We start from the raw sequence: 18,286 nt of genomic DNA on the forward strand, positions 1-18,286 counted from the left end.
CACTTCTGTGGATGCCAGAGGCATGTCAGGAACTTGGAAGCAATAAGGAGTAATCTAATCTACATCATTACCCCACAAATAAATGCTAAGTACTGTGTTTTCAACAGCTGAGTGACTCCTTTCTTAATTACCCTGTGAAAATCCAGCTCTGCTATTCCAGCTGGGTTGGCACTACAGACCTACTGCAGGGAGGGAGCTGTTGCTCCTGGGTGCAGCCATGAACAATCCATTCAGAGGCTGCGGTCCAGCAGGGCTCATTGCTGATCTCCCTGTGCCGCGGGGTGTGCAACACACCTGCACACGGCTGACAACAGCGAGGCACTCACCGGGCACTTTTTGCAAGGCAGAGGAAAGTCCAGCCTTTGCACAGATACAGGCAGAGATAATCTGAATCCTCCGAGTACGGGGGTTATTTCAACTGATGGATTGGATCAGATTAGATTGTGCACTTCTGCAAGAGTGGTGCGACGAAACTGGATAAAGATTCAAGACTTCAGAAAACAGCCAGAAGAGTGAAAATCTGCGTTCTTTCGGAGCTTTAGTGACACCTACTGAAAACCAATGAAACCCACCCAATATGACTAAAGCTAATACTTTAAGGTAAATGCATGCATCCATATTTAGCTGCATCCATACACACATAGTGTGAATAACTTTTCTGAATTTTCAGTGAAAACCTCTTCTTAGCTTGTTACTGTTTTATTTGCCTGTAAAGACATGGGGGAAAACTGCTCCCCTCTGTTTTATACTTTGTTTTGAAAAGTAACAAAGCAGGTTTTAAAATACCCAGCATACTTCTCTTTTTCTAAGCAAGGAGCCTGTACGTGAGTGCCCGTGTTTCTGCGCAGCTCCGCTACATGGTGTAGGTAAAATTTATACAGCTACAGTGTCATACTGCAGAATGGTTCAGGTTGGAAAGGACCACAGTGGATCATCTGCTCCAACCTCCATGCCCACGCAGGGCTATCCCAAGGCACATGGCACTCCACTGTGTCCAGACGGTTCTTGAGTATTTCCCGTGAGGGAGACTCCACAGCCTCTCTGGACAATCTATTCCACTATGTGATCACCTGCACAGTAAAGAGATTCGTCCTTATGCTCAGGTGGAACTTCCCGTGCATCAGCTTCTGTCTATCGCCTCTTGTCCTGTTGCTGGGCACCATCAAGCAGAGCCTGAATCCAAACTCGACACCCTCCCTTCAGATACGTATGGACACTGCTGAGGTCTCCCTCTTAGTAATCTCTCCTCTGAACAGGCCCAGTTCCCCTAGCCATTCGTCATCCGAAATAAGAACTCAAATATGGCAAAACACTGTTAATATCAACACGTGTTATTCACTGCCGGTCCTTCAGAGTCAGCCCCCACAACCCGCCCGTCCCTCAGCTCAGCTCAGCTCAGCTCAGCCCAGCCCAGCTCAGCCCAGCCCAGCCCAGCCCAGCCCAGCCCGCCCCGCCCCGCCCCGGCTGCTGCGCACGCGCACTGCCCGATGGCCGCCTGCGCCGCGCTCTGCCATTGGGAGCGCTGGCGGCCCGAACCATTCTCACAATTTTGAGGGGGGGAACTGGGAAAATGTGTCTCCGACGAACATCCACTGAGCCTCTCTTTTATCAAAATACTATTTCAGTCTGAGAAAAGTCTCGTTGTTTTGTTGGGTTTTTTTTAACTGAGAAACAAAAACTTACAAGCCTGGCCGGACTGGCCGCTTAACTGGTTCCCCCCGTTGGTCATTGGTGTATCCCAAGATGGAGGGCACAGCCCGGTGGCCCTGACGCCTGGCCCGCGTGGGAGCGAGTGGAGTTTGGGACAGCGGGAGCGGCCGGGGGACACCGCCATGGTGAGTGTGCCGTGCTCTGTATTCGCAATTGCCTGGGGAACAAGGTTAGAGCAAAAGAGTCGCCCCCAGGTATCCTATATCGGCCGTAACGTGGTTTGTTAGGTAAAAAAAGCCGGAAACCTTTCTGGAAGTGTTTTCCAGGCCAGATGTGGTAACTCGTAGGAAAGGCGTTCAGCCGGTTGGAATACTTGGTGGGTTTGTTGATCCAAAGCGCAGGTGTGTGTCGATGTTAGAGCTGTGCCTGGGTAGAGGTGCTGCCGATGGCCCTCATGGCTGGTGTTGAATTGCTGCTCTAGGAGCAGCCGTCTAAAGCACGAAGCAAGATGTGTCTAGATGAATTTCCTTATCAGTTTTCCGTGTTTCTTGGATGAAGTGCGTTGCAGACTTCCTTTCTAGGCTGTATGTTAAACTCCGTGTGCTGTTATCAGATATGTACTGTTCCATGCGTTGCCATTTTGCAGCTGAATAAGCTGCGTTTGCTGTTAGAACATACGAAATATCTGTTGTGCGTGTGGGGAGGTGAGTTAAGCTCCCACCTGTCTCCAAGCATATGTTTATAAGGCATTGCCTTAAAACGAATATAGCAGCACACTACAGGTTCTCTTAAGGTGCATTTAATATTTAATTTTTTGTTAACAGTTAACCAAATTTCCTTTTTCAGCCTCACAAGAAGAAAAAGCCCTTCATAGAGAAGAAGAAAGCAGTAACATTTCACTTAGTGCACCGAAGTCAGAGGGATCCTCTTGCTGCTGATGATACTGCACCCCAGAGAGTTCTGCTGCCCACACAAAAAGTAAACACTTGCTTTTAATACTGAGGTTCATTCAGATAAGAAACACCTTGGAGAAAAAAGTTGGTATGGAATTATACAGTTCAAAAACAGCCTGAGAGAAGGTAGTTTTTAGTTCAGCTTATTAAAAAAGGGATGTTGTAGGGAATTTCATAGTTGTGAGTTACTGCCTGATGGTTGAAGGATGACTTAACTGGCATTAGAGGTGTAAATGTATTTTAAGAACAGCAGCGAAACTTGCCTGACTCACTGTGATAAAACAGGCACTGTTGGGTATGTTGCCGATGGTCCTGCTCAGACAGCACCCAGACATGGAACCAGCTGATTACAACATTCTAATTGGCTGTGGATTAGGGTAAGAAGTGGAGAGAGGACTTAAACAGTCAGACACTCAGTAGATGTGTTGCTTTTGTTTTTGCTAGTAAGTTTTAAATGGACTTAAGTAACTAAATGTACTCCTTTTGATTATTTTCTTCTCCCCCCTCTTCCTAGGGGCATGAGGAGCAAAGAAGGGAAGAGCAGCGCAAGTATGGTGTCTTCTTTGATGATGACTATGACTATTTGCAGCATCTCAAAGAAGCCTCTGGTCCCTCTGAGCTTGTCCCATCTGTGCGGGGACAGCAAAGCAGAATTGTCATCACAAGTGAGGGGCACATAGAGGATGAAATTCAGAGAATTTCAGTAAGTAGTGTTTTGCTGATGGTAACGCTGTTCTTTGGAGCATTAACATTTTCTAGACACATTCATTGTGTGTGTGTATGTATATATTTATATTTATGTGTAAGGATCCTTTTGACCCACAACCAACTTGACTTTCCTACAAACAAACTCAGAAGCTGACAAGCTGGCATTTACTGATGAACATTATTTTTCTAGCACAGTGTTAAAACACTTCAGGTACTCACAACAAACTTTTTTTCTACAGAGATGGCTTGCAAAGGTGTTTGTTTGAACAAGTTGTGTATTTTTCTTGGGTGGACATTTGTTTCTAAGGTTTTTTAAAACTTTTGAATGCTCTGGGAGTTATGAATATGCCAGGTTGTATTATCAGCACACCATGTTTTTAAGGGGGAATGTAATAGAAGCCAGACAGAATAAACCCAAGCTTTTCAATTGCAGGCATAACTTGTAGAAGTTCACGATGCTGGATCACATTGGAGTGGAAAAGCAGTAAATGCTTTGAAGCAGTGAAGCATGCCATTGCCAGTCACTTATAGCTGAGGGTGTTTGATTTAATCAAATATTGTCATTTTAGTCAACACCAATAGTCTTAGTCAGAGGTACCTTTCAGGGACAGCTTGGTGATACTACGTAAGGTTTAAAGTTAGGGTAGATATGCATGTTGTGAAGCTTTTAACAAGCCATTCAGTAAAGGGGTGAATTCAAACGTTTGCTAGTGTTCTCCAAAACAAGCCAAAAACATTTTAAAATTTCCATGTGCCTGCTGTACAACTATTCTCTAAAAAGCTTTAGAGATGCAAAAAATGCTGTTTCTGTACCTGGAGAATACTGACAATATGAGAATTGATGCTGCTAGCACTTTATGCAGCTATCATTGTATAACTCTGAAAATTTGCTGCAGATAATGTAGCACTTGTAACATTTAAGTGGCACTGAGTTTCTTTTGGTCACAGGAGTGTCTGCATGATTTTTGTTAATGTGAGCTCAAATAAGAAGCTGAGAACAAATACATTGTGATCCTGTTTTTCTGTTTCTTTTTCTAAGGCTCCATCTATTAAGTTGCCTTCCTCAGTATTTGCCACAGAGTTTGAAGAGGATGTGGGCTTGTTAAATAAAGCTGCTCCTGTTTCAGGTATTTTTTACCTTTCTGTGATGTGAGTTGGCATCTAGGAAGTAGATGGTAATTAGGGCTTTTATTTTCATGGGTTTTTTTGGCTTAGAACTAGGTCAGTAGCAGACATGAGGAATGATCTTACAGAGACCCATGTTTCAATTTGAGACTTACTTCTGTAATTGACTAATGAGAGTTCTTTAGCTTTGCTTGGAGAGGGTGAATCCATGATTTCTTACTATTGCATAGCAAATACAAACTAATAACAGGGAGAAACTGTAGATAATACTATTCATTTATTATTCTGTCTCTTTGAATCTGAGTCTGGAACTGCATTTTCACTCAGTTTCTCTTCAAATGCTGAGTAGTGTTTATATCCCTTCATTAGTGTTATTTCAGTGTTACAGGCTGTGAGGTAGGTTTTTGTTATGTATCCACATTTGTACTGGACATTGACTCCACAGCTATCTCCATATTTCTTAACAGTAAGGAGTTGTAGCAGTTCTCTCTGTCCTAACAGAAGGATGCTAAGGACAATTCTGTTAACTGCAGCAGAGAAACACTTTTTAACCTTTTGTAATATAGGGAATTTTAGGGTCGGAGCTAATGCTGGTAGCTGATCATGTGGTGTTTTAACCTGGATATTTTTTCTTTTACAATATTCTATATTAAAATGCATTTATGGAAGATCTCTGGGAAATGTTTTTTTCTGAGTAGTAAACTGGACAAGAGATTGGTGGCATGCCCTGGCTTCTATCAGATCTACAAATATTCTTGAGGAATTTTGTGTTTCTTTGGTTTAAGCTTTCCTTACTGCAAATTAACAGTCCAGCTGGCTTGTTTTTTATCCAGGAAAGTAGCTTTGTAATGTCAGAGAGATGTAAATATTTATGTTTCGCTTTTTCAACTTTCTAGGACCACGGCTAGATTTTGACCCGGATATTGTTGCAGCTCTTGATGATGATTTTGACTTTGACAATCCAGAAAATATCCTGGAAGATGATTTTGTTCTGCAAGCAAATAAACCACAGAAGCGGTAGATAGAGCTTTTTTGAAATATTTGTTATGTAAAATAGGAGAGATGCTATTTGCTATTGCATGTGTTGGTGTAGGAAGCCACAGTGGTTTCAGATTTCCAATTGAATACTTTGGTGTGTTGAAAAAACCTTGTGTTACTTGGATGGCAGCTTGCAAAATGAAATTTATTACGTTATCCAAGAAGTGGGTTTTGTTTGTTACTTTGAGCTTATGGATTATATGCAGTGTTTGGAATAATAGTGTTCTTGAACTGTTTAAAACATTGTCATCTATTACATGTAAAATACATCAGTAATAGTATTGATGAAGGCTGATGGGTGTTTCTGAACCCTTTACAAATGTTTTCTGTGATACCCCACTGCATTTTATCTGCTTAGGTGTGGTATCATTCTCACAATTTCATGAACAGTAAGAATTTTTTCTTGTTTTAATAGTCAGGAATGCAGCTGATATTTTTCTGCTTTGACATGTACAGCTGAATATGAAAACAACTTTGGTCTCAGTGCCCAGATGCATGGTCCAGCTAGCAATGCTTTCAGCTCTCAGACAAGTGTCTCACTCAAGATTTAAATCTGTTATTGCTGAATTGTTTCAGATAACCCAACGTAGGTCAGAGCTATGTAAAGGTCCATGTATTATTCTAAAACCATTTTGTGCTTCTGTTCAGGGGACCAGATGCTGAGGATGAAGATGAATGGGAAGATGTGGAAGATGATAGTGATGAGAAGGATAGCTGCAGTACTGATAAAGACTATGATTCAGAAGGTCCTTTGTCAGATGGTGAGGTTAATGGACAGACAAAAGAATTCCTTTTTATGCAAGAAGAAACCAGGAGTCGTTTCACAGAATATTCTATGACATCTTCTGTGATAAGAAGGAATGAGCAGTTAACCCTGTTAGATGACAGATTTGAGAAGGTGAGGCTGCTCAAGAGTGTAACTGTGAAGGGTGTTAAATGCTTCTTTGTCTATTGATTCATTTCATCAGGCAGTGTCCTGTATACCTGTGCAGATTTTACTGCTTTTAGTAGTCAGGGCATCAAGCTACAGATCTTTGCATGTATTCTGCATTTAATACTGGGTACATTTAGAGGCTTGTGTCACCTAGGCTGTAGTGTTAATTGCTGTTGCAAGGCCTAGCACTGATGTGAAGCAAACAAAATTACTCCAATGACTGTATGAGCATTTGTAATTAGTGTTACATTTTGTCTGAGAGGCTCAGTGCAACACAGCAAGCCATTTACAGGTCCCTGGTGAAGTATACATTTAGGAACAGAGCATGGAAATAAGGTGTAAGTTTTGTTCTGAGCAGTGACAGGCTTCTTAAGGCATAGATTGAAATAATGCATCAGAATAAAAAGATGTTTTTTAGAAGCTGGTTTATACATTATTATAAGATAACTTTGTGAGTCCCATGTGGAAAGAATACTGTCAGTAAGGAGGAAATCCTGCTACAGATTTAGCAGTTGTTCAGCAAATGCAAGGGGAGAGGAAAAAGAGCCAAATAAAAAGAAATGTGTGGCTCTTTAAGCTATCAAGCAATTGCATGGCAAATGTTGTCTAATTTAAGATATCCACTTCTTTATTTTAGTTCTATGAACAGTTTGATGAAGATGAGATTGGAGCCTTAGATAACGTGGAGTTAGAAGGCTACATTAACACAGACAATGCTCGGTTGCAGGAAGTCCTGGATGATTACTACAAAGAGAAAGCAAAGAAGTATGTATTCCCAGAAGTACTGCTTCACATAAGTAGTTCTGTAATCCCCTGTTTATATGGAAGTTCTGGGTGTGCTGTTTCAAGTTCATGTACTCAAAAGATTGCATCCCACAATAAAAGCAGCTGCATATGAGTATTATCCATTTGCATGATAAAATTAAGTGGAGGAATGTTGTTGGTTTGAGTAGGTTATGCTCCTTTTGTATAATTGTGTTGAACTTCATGTAAGCAGTATCTTTTAGAGGCATTCATCCTGTTGAAAAGCAGAAATACTTCTTTTGTTGACTGTGTCTTTGTCCTAATGTTTTTAGTTTATTTTGAGGAGACTTACTTAAGGGAACTTAATTTTTGCTGCAAATTTCATTAGATATAGCTTTATTGGGTCTGGGGCTTGACTTAAGGGAGTCTGGGTTTACATAATTATACATTTTCAATAAGAGATAAAACATTTTTTTGTTCTCTGAACTTTGAAAAAGTTGTGTGAAATTGGATGCTCTTGAACCTGATGAAGATTTGGACTCTCTTGTCAATGAAGAAAGTGAGGAGGAAAAGGAAGAAATAGTAACTGTAGTTATTGAGGAGCCAAAAGAAAAGTGGGATTGTGAATCCATTTTGAGTAAGTATTTTGGAGTTTGCTTATTTGTTCTTAGGATTTCAGAGTAAATGATGGGTGATTTCAGAACTTCCCTGGCAGTGCTTCAGGTAAAATGGTTTATTCTCTGAGCACAACAGGAGAAATTCCCAAAACCTAAGTAGCAGTACAATTCATAATTGCTATTTGCAAGCCTTTCTTGACTACTTTCTTTTTTCTTTGTGACTTAGGTACCTATTCAAACTTATATAATCATCCAACACTTATTAAGGAGCCATCAAAGGTAAAATTATTAAACCTACTCTGATGAACAGCACTGGGAAAACTTGAGATAAATGTGTTTGTTTTCTCAATGGGTATCTGTTTTAAAAGACAGGGAGCAGAAATGAGGGTTGGGGAGGGCTCTGGTATTATTTCTTCACTAAAGAAGAGTTTGGATAAATTTTTTCTTATTAGAAGGAAAATGGAGTCAGTTAAAAGTTTCTGTAATAGCTAGTCAGAAAGAGAGCAAGGAATTTCCTTTGTTGTTATCTGTGAGACTCCTGTGAGATTTGTATAATCTGTGTCTCACAGCCACATACTTGCTCAGGTTTATTTTCCTATGGTCTGGAACAATTTATTCTAGTTCTTTGGTCTTTCATATGTTCCCCAGCATTAGAGCACAGCTTGATATTCCCAAATTTGAATTGAAACCTTTTTCTTGCAAGCTTATAAAGGAATATTAAGTGACTACTTGAGTTCTTTATTTTTTCAGTAATATTTAAATAGAAGGGAAAAATGTTTTTCTTGTTCTGGAAGGCCAGATTTTTTCACAGATGTATTGATTTTTTACTTTGGGATTAATGTGTGTTTTTGTGGGGGAGTTAAACAGTATGAGGAGACAACATTTATTACTGTTAAATCTGGATTTGAAGTTTTTACACTGATAAGGCAATGCCATGTGCACTTCTCGGAGAGAAAACTAGGGGCCACTAATTCCTATGCACTCTCTATTTTAGCCCAAACCAATAAAAATTTCTCAGAAGACTGGAATTCCCCTACACATTCTGCCTCAGAAAGGTCTCACTGCTAAGCAGGTGGAGCGCATGCAAATGATAAATGGCAGTGACCTGCCAAAAGCATCAACACAGCCTCGTTCCAAAGATGAGAGCAAAGAGGATCGCAAAGCCAGGAAACAGGCAATCAAAGAGGAGCGAAAGGTACACCTGACTGCAAATAAAACCTTGCAGAGCATTTTATGTTACCTGAATTCTGTCTTACAAACTTTGTTTAAAACTCACTTGTCATGTCTGAAGGTAATGGGAAAATCTTCCTGGTCTCAAAGGCCTAATTATTGCTTCTTTAAAAAAAAAATCTACTGGAAAGAAAGTAACATCACACTTTTGTCTTACTGATTTCCAGTATCGAAACTTTGGGTCTGTTACTGTGGCCACTACTGCAGCAGATACAACTGCTGAAGGATCATCAGATTTCCTTACAATCTAGAGTAGCAAAGGAAATAGTTACTTTTCACTTTGTGTGATCTGAAACATCATATCTGAAAGGAATGTGGAAAATCCTAATTTGCCACAGTGAAATCCTAGCTGTTTTATGTAGGAACAGAAATTGCCAGCATATTAGAAGCTTTGGCTAACTGAAGATGTTTACCCTGGTCGTACATGCATTAATTTGACTACCAGTAATTAGTGCCATAAATAATGCTATTGTCCAGATTGCTCTTATCTTCATGATCTAGAAGGGTTAATTGGAATAGTTTGATTTTACATAATAATTCTTGTTTTGTAAATTTGTCATTATTCCTATGTACAGGAACGCCGAATGGAGAAGAAAGCCAACAAGCTGGCCTTCAAACAGGAGAAAACAAGGCAAGAGAAAGAGTTGCTCAATCTGAAACAAAATGTGCAAGGTCTGAAGCTGTCCTGATGAAACTGAGAAACTTATTGTGGAAACATCCCTAATTTTTCATTTATGTTGAGAAGGGAACTGCTAACTCAAACCTTTGCCAGTCCTGCTCAGGGGGAATTGTTCAAATCTTGCTGTAACTAGACCCAGTAACTTGTCATTTTTTTCTGACTCCATATGAAATAATGTATTGGTGATAGCTATTCTGTCATGAGTGACATGGCAATTGCTGCAAAGTTTCATTACAGTAGAAATGTATTACAATTATGAATCTTTTTCTTACAAGTTATCACTGAACGGAGTTATATATATTTGTTGAATGTATTAAACAAAGCAGCAGAATCCTACAGATTTGATCTGATTAGGTTCTTCTATTAAATTATTTCAGTTTACAAAACAGTATTTTCATTTATATCTTTTCTCTTATACTGATGGTTGAATATAGTTCCTTGCTATGATACAGTTTTGTAAGTCAAGGATTTTACACCCACTCCTCCTTGGGATTTTTTTTGGGTGGATTATTTATTGTTTTGGTACTATGATGGGAGCCTTTTGTAAACAAAGGTGTCTGAAAAGCTGTTTTGCAGCTAGACATCACTGTTACCTAATCCGAGTTTTACGTTTCCTGGCAAATAAAATCTATCACAAGGAGTGTTGCAGTTACAGTTGTCAGTGACCTTTACTGTTGCCATTGGAATTGGCTTTGCTGGAAGTACTCAGTCTGAGTAGGATGGCAGGCAAACAGCAGATACTTGGATTAAAAGTGTGTGTTGCAGATAGTCACCATCTTGGTGTTTCTAGAATACCCTTCCTCAGGTCTTGTGTTTGACTTGGTTTAATTGGGATACAAACTTAATGCCCACTACTATTGTTATAAAAACTTTCTAAAGATGAGCTGAGGGCCAAAATCTGTAGGTTTGGTGTGAACTTAAATGTTGATACTGTGAACATTAATTATTTTGATAGTGACTGGTTCATAGTGTGGGTGAAATGAATAGGATTTGTAGTCAGCCCTGAATCCTTCTGTATTTATAAAAAAATCCCATCAGGTTTATGTCTGTATGTTCCAGACAATCTGCCTTTATGTGAAAAGTTAACCTTTTTACTGGAAGGGACATGGTGACCAATACCTCAGCGCAGTGGCCTGACTACTGGTGAATTCAAAGCATCTTCAATATTCCTTCCGTAGTTTTGTGAACACTAGGTGGAGACAAGCTAACCGGGACTGATAAAAATTTTTAATGTACAGAAAATTCAAAATACTTGTTTTTATTGGAAGAAAGTTTTTATAATATATTTTGATTGGTAAAGTATCATGATTTTGGAGAAGGGAATAAAGAGGCATCTGAATCTGCAAGTCTTGATCGCTGCTCAGAAAATTAAAGTATCATGTACAGTATACATATCTAGATTAAGCCTTCATTTTCTAGAATTGTTTGTTAACAGAATCAATAGAAATAATCTGTACGATTAGAAACGGTTTCAGCATTTTCCTTTAGCTGATGCCTGTACTAGTTTTCATGTGTTTGACAAGCTTAAGTGGGATCTGCCTGTGTCTTAATTGCTAATTGTGTAATCACTGACTCTGTGGTAACTGGAACACTGACCACCCAGTACTCATGACTCCTGACAACAAAACAGAAAAGGAAATCTGAGAACCAAGTCTGTTGAGGTGAGTCAGATACCAGGAAATAAGTTCAATGGAACAAGTAAGTAACATGCTGTTCAGTGCTTTGGGGTGGAATGTGATTTTGTGGTTTACCAAAAAGGACAGTCTGACTAAAGCCAGTGCACACATTCTTTGCTAGGTTTCTTATCACTGATTCAGTGGTACTGTGCTTATACCTAAAGTTCTTTAAAATAAAAACAAAAGGGAAAACAAACAAACATCTAGAGGGGATGAGAACAGAATAAAGAAGTGGGGGAGGCAGAGGAAGGCACTTGAAATGAGTGTAGTCTGGAATAAGGACAGATGCAGCTGTTGCTTGGAAACAAAAGAGGAAAGACATTTAAACAGAGGCAATAGGAAAGGAGTCAAAAAGATTTCAGAATTGCTTTGTTCCTCTTGTAATCAGTGAAACACTGCAGTAACCTTAAGAGTGCTTCGGAGTGTAGTAAAACCCCAAGGAAAAGGTAAAAAACAAAAGCAGTCATTCATCTGCTTAGCAAGACAAGGATTTCTTTTGTTTTAGCAAGAGGAGGTAAAGAGCACTTACATGAGAAGTCCTTACAGAAGTTAATTTAATGAAGTACCTCTGTAGGTTGCAAGTCAAATGAAAAGGACTCTCTTTTACCTGATGTTTTCCTAAAGTTTTTGTTTAATAGAAGTCATGTCCCTGCTCTGAAATGAGTGTGATTGTCTTTTGAGTTAAAGGGCCTGAAACTACTTTCCATGTAACTTTTAACACCTACTTTAAAAAAAAAAAAAAAAAGGTGATTTAAATGCAAATCTCAACAAATTTAACATCTACAAATTAAGATCGTCTTGTAATGCTGTTTAGCATATCGTGGAAGCATTCCACCTTAATAATGAAGATCGTGCCACACTTTGCATGACACTTTCTACCTTAGCCATTGCTGGGTATCCACTAGCTGACATCCAAACCATAAATGTGGGTGGGTGCAGGTCACCTGCCCTGAATTTAGGCAGTGATGAACTTAAGTATTGTTCCACCATCTCCTCAGCCAACTGTGATGTCATTGTGAAAGCACATACCTGAGCAGTCATGTGGAAAACAGAATGCTGCCTGTCACAGCAAAGGAGAGCTTGTGCTTTGTTGGAGCTGGATACATGAGGAGGGAGTTCTGCAAAAGGGAACCCTGGTATGCAACAGGAGAGTTGGATTTGATAGTTCTTGGGTCCTTTCCAGTTCAGGATATTCTGTAATCCTATGGAGATGTCCCTTCCTGACAATGAAGTACTGTTCCAGCAAGAGCCCTGTCCAAGTGCCGACTCTGCCACAGTCATGACATCCTGTGCTGTGTAACTGAGGCTCTTGCATGCTTTGCATTTTGCACAGCTGCCTGAAGTCAAGGTCTGGCTCCTTCTACAACCCGTGGAAAACACTTTGCATACTTTGTGGTAAAAACTGCTCCTTTTTAATGGGAATTTCAATGGATTCAGCTGAAATGGGTAATGAACACTGAGGAAGGAGGAGGTCACTGCTGGTAGAGAAGTGAGTTGAACAAATTTCAACAGCAACTTATCTAGTAACTGCTTTCATTAGTGAACTTGATTAGAGAATTTATCCTGCACAGACACACTGTGAATTCATCTTCAGTCTTGCACTGTCTTAATTTACCTGCTTGTCCAAAACCATGTTTACTATACACTGAATTCAAAAGAATGTATTTTCTCTTGGTGAGGCATAAATTACTAACTTGCAGCTTCCTTTTTTGTTCCAGGATTTTAGGTTGAATTTGTTATTTCAGTCTTCTTGGAAAAAATAGACTAATAAACCACCTGATAAGTAGTCCCTTTGACAGCATAATGTGTGCACCAGGCTCTGTTCCAAAGCCTGCTGAAGTGAATGAAAAGATTCCCCTTGACCTCCCTGATCTCTGGATTACAAACTGAATGCATGACTGCACAGTTTGCCGGTGCACAACCCAAATGCAGGGGTTTTCTGCAAGGGGTGGGGCTCTGCACATACCCTTCTGCTCTTCAGTTTGTGTCACTGATCCTGTGTCTCTGTGGTAGATCAGATCAGCTCTACAATAGGGCTAAAACCTGATCTGGCAAGAAAAAACCAAACAAAACAAAAAATACACTGAAATTGGAGTGACTGCAAGAACCAAGACAAAGGTGCAATTACTTTGCCTTAGTAGTCCCATGTTTGGTATCTCAAGATTCGTGAAGAGCATAATGGTTTTATCTAGCAAAATAGTTTGAAAAGAGAGAGATGTGTGTTGTAAGAGAGGTGAGAAGTTTTGTGTCACCATGACTGGTGTGAGATCCAACTCCTACGGTGGCTCTCCTTGCGTTGGTGATGCAGGACTGGTTTGCTCCTCAGTGAGCAGGGCACAGGTGTCTGCTGCACTTCCAATACTGCAGAGGAATATTCATCTCAAGTTTGCTGTCAAAAATGTCTAAAAACAGAAGGTAAGGACCTGAGTCATAGAAGGTTCAAAGGGAAATGAGGTTTGGGAAGTGTGTGTTTTTGTAGAATGAGGTGTGTTTTAATCCAGCTGAGCTGTAACCAAAGTGCCTTGCTTAAGTATCTGCTTAATTCCTATGGAAAAAGAGTGGACAGCATAGAGAAATTATTAAGATCAAGAGTATAACTGAGAACTAGAAAGGGGGAATAAGCAAAATAAGATAGGAACAGGGTCTTTAATTTACCAGCTGTGGATGGACTCATGCAATTCACAGTCAGGAAAGAGGCTTTAGTTTGATGCTTGCTTCCATGGTGTTCCTTACAAAGGGCATTGCCCATCCTGTTGCAGAAGAGTGAGAGTGATGCTAAAATCTGAGACATTTCTGAACCTTACAACCTTATTTGTTGTGAGGCATGGCCCTTATACAAATTTGGCGCTGGGTATTGTGTCTACCTAAAATTTCCAGTGCTTCCAGCTGCAGATGCTATCCCTAGCTTTCCTTCTGTGTTGTCAGGTGTTACAGGTACTGGTAAGCAGCTACTCCCATTCAGCCTGGGGCTGTGGCTCTTTCAGTGATGTTGGTGGGATGGGCAGCACTGCTGTTTGTCAGGAGAGACCCCACTCTGGAATACATCTACACTCAGAGAACTAATAATGAAAATATTGGCCCCTTGAACAGGATCAGACTGGTCTCCATCTTAATTAAGAAAGAAAGAAAACCAGGTGTGTGGGGTGGGAGTCCAATGGGACAGCTCCTGTTCACAGACCCAATCTGTTCTTGTCTGCATGTCATCATTTGGACTGCTCTCCAGTCTGTTCCTGAGCAGAACAAACTGGAAATGGCCTTTATTTCTTATTTGTGTTGAACCACAACTTTACTTGGACAGCTTCTGAAAGTTTTGATGAAGTCCTTTAGGAGTTAAACTGAACCCAAAACAAATACTGCTGCAGCTCCCTGTTCCTGGATATAAGTAATTTTAAAGCTTGAGTAAGAAAGCATCATTAACAAAGCATCACTCCAACCCATAAGTAACAGTTTTTCTTTGCATCCCAGCTGACCCAGTGTTCCAAGGAAGCCTTCAACAGGAAGTGCAAGCCCTTCAGCATTTTGAGACAGAGACTATAGGCAAGAGAAATCACCACTGTGAAGAAGCAGCCCCTGCAAAGGGTATAGTTAAAACTGAAGTGTGTGTTTGTTTTCTCCATATGAAGTCTTTTATCCAGTAACACTATTATTTCCTCCAAGGACAAAGCCTGGATGTTGTGGATGAGTGTCACATATGTGCTTGACTGGGGGCCAAATTCTTTCCTTCCCCTCCCTGTGCTGCTAGTGTTTGGCAAGATGAAGAGCCAAATCAGTAGATGTCATGTCTGCCCTGGGCGCATAAGTGTCTCTGCTCTTCAAGTAATGTTCAAATATATTTTTAAAGACAATGTGAATCTGTAATAGATTTCTCTTCACCTGAATCGGAAAGAGAGCATGATTCAATGATGCATGAATGCCCAAGGTTGAACATGAGAGCTGCCCTTTCACATATGAAGTTGCAGAGATTCACTACCATTTTACTGAAGGATTAAAAATGTGTTTGAGCTGAACTTATTTACCAGAGATGGAGGAAAAAGATGCTTAAGCTCTTACTGGAACAAGTAATTTTGCTAGGGAGGAGGTGAGTACACATGGAAATGCATGGATATTATTTTATCCAGAGATGCCAATTCACTGCTGATTTGGTTGACTGGTGTTGTAAAATGTCCTTTAAAATCAGTTGTGGAAAGAAAGAGAAATGCACAAAGGTTTAAAGTTAAAAGAATGTGGCAAAGGGAGAAGGGAAGGTGTCTTTTCTAATAATGTCTTTTCTGGTTCTTCCTAAGTGCTCTGAGGTCTGCCATGACCATGGTATTTTGTTAGAGTGCATTGCTTTTTTTTACCCTTCGTCTGGTGTTGTCAATAGACAGTGAAGGGCTGAACCAGCTTCCCTATGCCTTTCAAAAAATGCAAATTTCTTTTGTTTCTAATGTTTTCTTTTTCCCTCAGAAAAAAAAAGAATAAGAACCCTTGCTCTAAGATATTTCTGTCCCTTGCAAGAGGGAGGTGTAGTTTGTGCCTTCTCCTGTTTCCCTTACAGAAACAGCCAGGGAAGAAATGTAACTGGAAGCAGCCTTAATAGTATTTTCTTAATACTATTCAATCAGCCAAGCAGGTCACACAAGCTGTGAAAGAGGCCACCTTCTTCCACCTTCTCCCCCACCAAGCACCAATCCAGATTTGTGGTCTGCTTTCTTTTTGTGGTTCTTGTATTGATCTTTGATAAGGCAGTGACATCTTATTAACCACAGATGGGATTCAGTTTTTCACCCCTGGCACAACAGAATGTGAACATTAATTCCCTCCATAGACTCTGATTTTCAGCTCTATTTTTTGGCTTGAATTGAGTAAGAATGCAAGGCAGAGGCAATGGAAGAGAATATTAACCATACTTTTTAAACTTAAAGGAAGCAAATCTGGGGTCTGATATTAACACTCAGGAGGAGAGTCAGGGATAGCTGTACTATCCTATCACAGAGGGTGAAATACATCCTCTCTCCATTCAAAACAAGTAGTTTTGAACAGAGGCTTCCCCACTCCCACAGGGTGCCTTTTCCACAGTCCCCTTCTCCAGCCAGCTTTGCAGAGAGGGAAAGGCATTTAGAAAAAGACAGGCCTGGTTTACTACTTAATACCAAGTTCAGCCTCTGCACAGAGCTCCCTGTGTTAAAAGTCAGAGCTCCAAAAAGATGCACACACAGACAATATTTCGTGATAGTGTGATTTACAAAATGTGGGAGAAATCTTGAGAAGGGTGTCAGTGGAGTCCTGCCTGCCTTAGGAGGGCAGAGGGAGAAGGTGGCTCTTTGGGCTCCTCTGGAGCAGGAATTCATGACTGATAGCAAAAGCAGCTGCCGTGATTCCAGCCTCTCTCCTCTCCTAGATGACAGCAATGCAATATAAGCAGCAGAACACGTCTTCCTTCCTTGATTAGGGTCAAGCTCCTCTCTGGATTTCCACTGCTGCTTTAATGACTCTGTTATTTCTGGTCTTACTTTACTAACTCTAAGAGCAGACCCTCCCTTTCCTTCTCCCTCTTGGAGGAAACCAAGCTGTGCAAGAGCAGCAGTAGCTGCGGAGAAAGGAATTGGAGAATTGCTTTTTAGGAAGGACAAATTGCTTAGCGGTCTAATGGGGTGTATATCCTATACTACAGGACTGTATATCCTGTACTACAGGACTGGTGAGAAAGTACATGGATTGTGGGAAGGAGAGAAAGATTTAGTTTTTGTCTCATCCTACTCCAAACAGAGCCCAAAACTCCCCATTCTCCCCTGAAGTCCCAGGTGTCCCCACTGCACCCCTGAAGCCAGATATCTGCCCTGTCTCATCCTCCCCTCCCCTGTGCTCAGAACCATTTTGCCCATGCTACTGGTCTGGAGCAGGTTTTGGTGGCTGCTTGGGACATATTTTCAGTATTGTTACTGAGAGAAATAATTTGTAAACATGCTGTATCTTTAGTATTAAGGTAAGGACACTTGGGTTGCTTTTGTGAAAGGCCCTGGACACAGAGGAAGGGTCTGAGAGCATCAAGGGCAGGGTGATGGCTGAATGTGATTGCAGTGACCCTGAACACTGATTGTTCATTGCAACGAGTTGGATTGTACCTGCCATAACAGCTGCTGAAGAGCTTTTAGAAGAATCAGGACATCAATACTGTCAAAAGAGATTTTAGAAAGCACCACTTCATGTTCTTCACAATGCTGCTTCACGCCCAGAAACCTGGCTCTTGGACGCGCCTCAGCTGATGGGACACAACTGCTTCAGCAGTGTTTTGGTACATCACAGAATCAATTAGACTGGAAAAAACGTCTGAGTTCATTGATCCAACCTGTGACCGAATGTCCTTGTCACTGCCCACCTGGACAGTCACTGGTGTGTAGTAATCTGTGTGCTGACTTAGTCTCCTGGTAATATCCCTTACCCAGGCTCCAGCAAGGAGCAGACTCCCCTGTGGTACGAGTCTGGTTGACACACAGGACACTCAGCTCCCCTCAGAAGCAAGGCACCCACACCAACCACCCTTCTTTTGTTACCTGTAGTTGTTATCTGGCTGTCTGTCCCTCTGGCTGCCTGCACTGATCTGGGACACCCCCAGACAGAGCTGCTTCTCCGCTGTTGTCTGCCTGACCCTCGGGATCCAAGGCTTCACACCTGTTCTGCAAGGGCCCCATGGAAGGCAAGGGAAGCCAACAGGGAATTCTTCTGCCTCCCTGGGCAGGGACCTGTTTCCATTTCCCTGCTTTTAAGTCTCCTTCTTCAGCTTGATGGCAAGAGAGGCGGAGCTCCTCAGACTCCTGCTGCTCTTCCATCCATTGCATTTCTCTCAGGGATGGAAGGGTGCAATTCTATGAGTCTACATCTCTTTTGCACTCTCTGATACTTCTCAGCCTCCCCACCTCCTCTTTAAGCTCTGCCACAGGCTGAGCAGGTCA

General features: G+C 41.1%; 1 protein-coding gene across 1 annotated transcript; it reads left to right on the forward strand.

The window, feature by feature from the left end:
• The first annotated feature begins 1,697 nt into the window (after nt 1-1,697).
• On the forward strand, nt 1,698-10,326 carry LTV1 (LTV1 ribosome biogenesis factor). The gene is made up of 11 exons (XM_036381004.2): nt 1,698-1,835; nt 2,497-2,628; nt 3,118-3,306; nt 4,351-4,438; nt 5,333-5,453; nt 6,123-6,372; nt 7,046-7,173; nt 7,650-7,789; nt 7,996-8,048; nt 8,764-8,964; nt 9,575-10,326. Exons 1-11 carry the CDS (start codon nt 1,833-1,835, stop codon nt 9,686-9,688), a joined length of 1,419 nt encoding a protein of 472 aa, XP_036236897.1. The 5' UTR covers nt 1,698-1,832; the 3' UTR covers nt 9,689-10,326.
• The last annotated feature ends 7,960 nt before the right edge of the window (nt 10,327-18,286 follow it).

The sequence above is a fragment of the Molothrus ater genome, chromosome 3 (assembly GCF_012460135.2).
Source record: "Molothrus ater isolate BHLD 08-10-18 breed brown headed cowbird chromosome 3, BPBGC_Mater_1.1, whole genome shotgun sequence".
NCBI lineage: Eukaryota > Metazoa > Chordata > Aves > Passeriformes > Icteridae > Molothrus > Molothrus ater.

What these genes read in the sequence shown, in the direction of transcription:
- LTV1 (XM_036381004.2), top strand. An exon ending in TTCTGCTGCCCACACAAAAA is followed by an intron (nt 2,629 to 3,117) that starts GTAAACACTTGC and finishes CCCTCTTCCTAG; the next exon opens with GGGCATGAGGAGCAAAGAAG. An exon ending in GCAAATAAACCACAGAAGCG is followed by an intron (nt 5,454 to 6,122) that starts GTAGATAGAGCT and finishes GCTTCTGTTCAG; the next exon opens with GGGACCAGATGCTGAGGATG.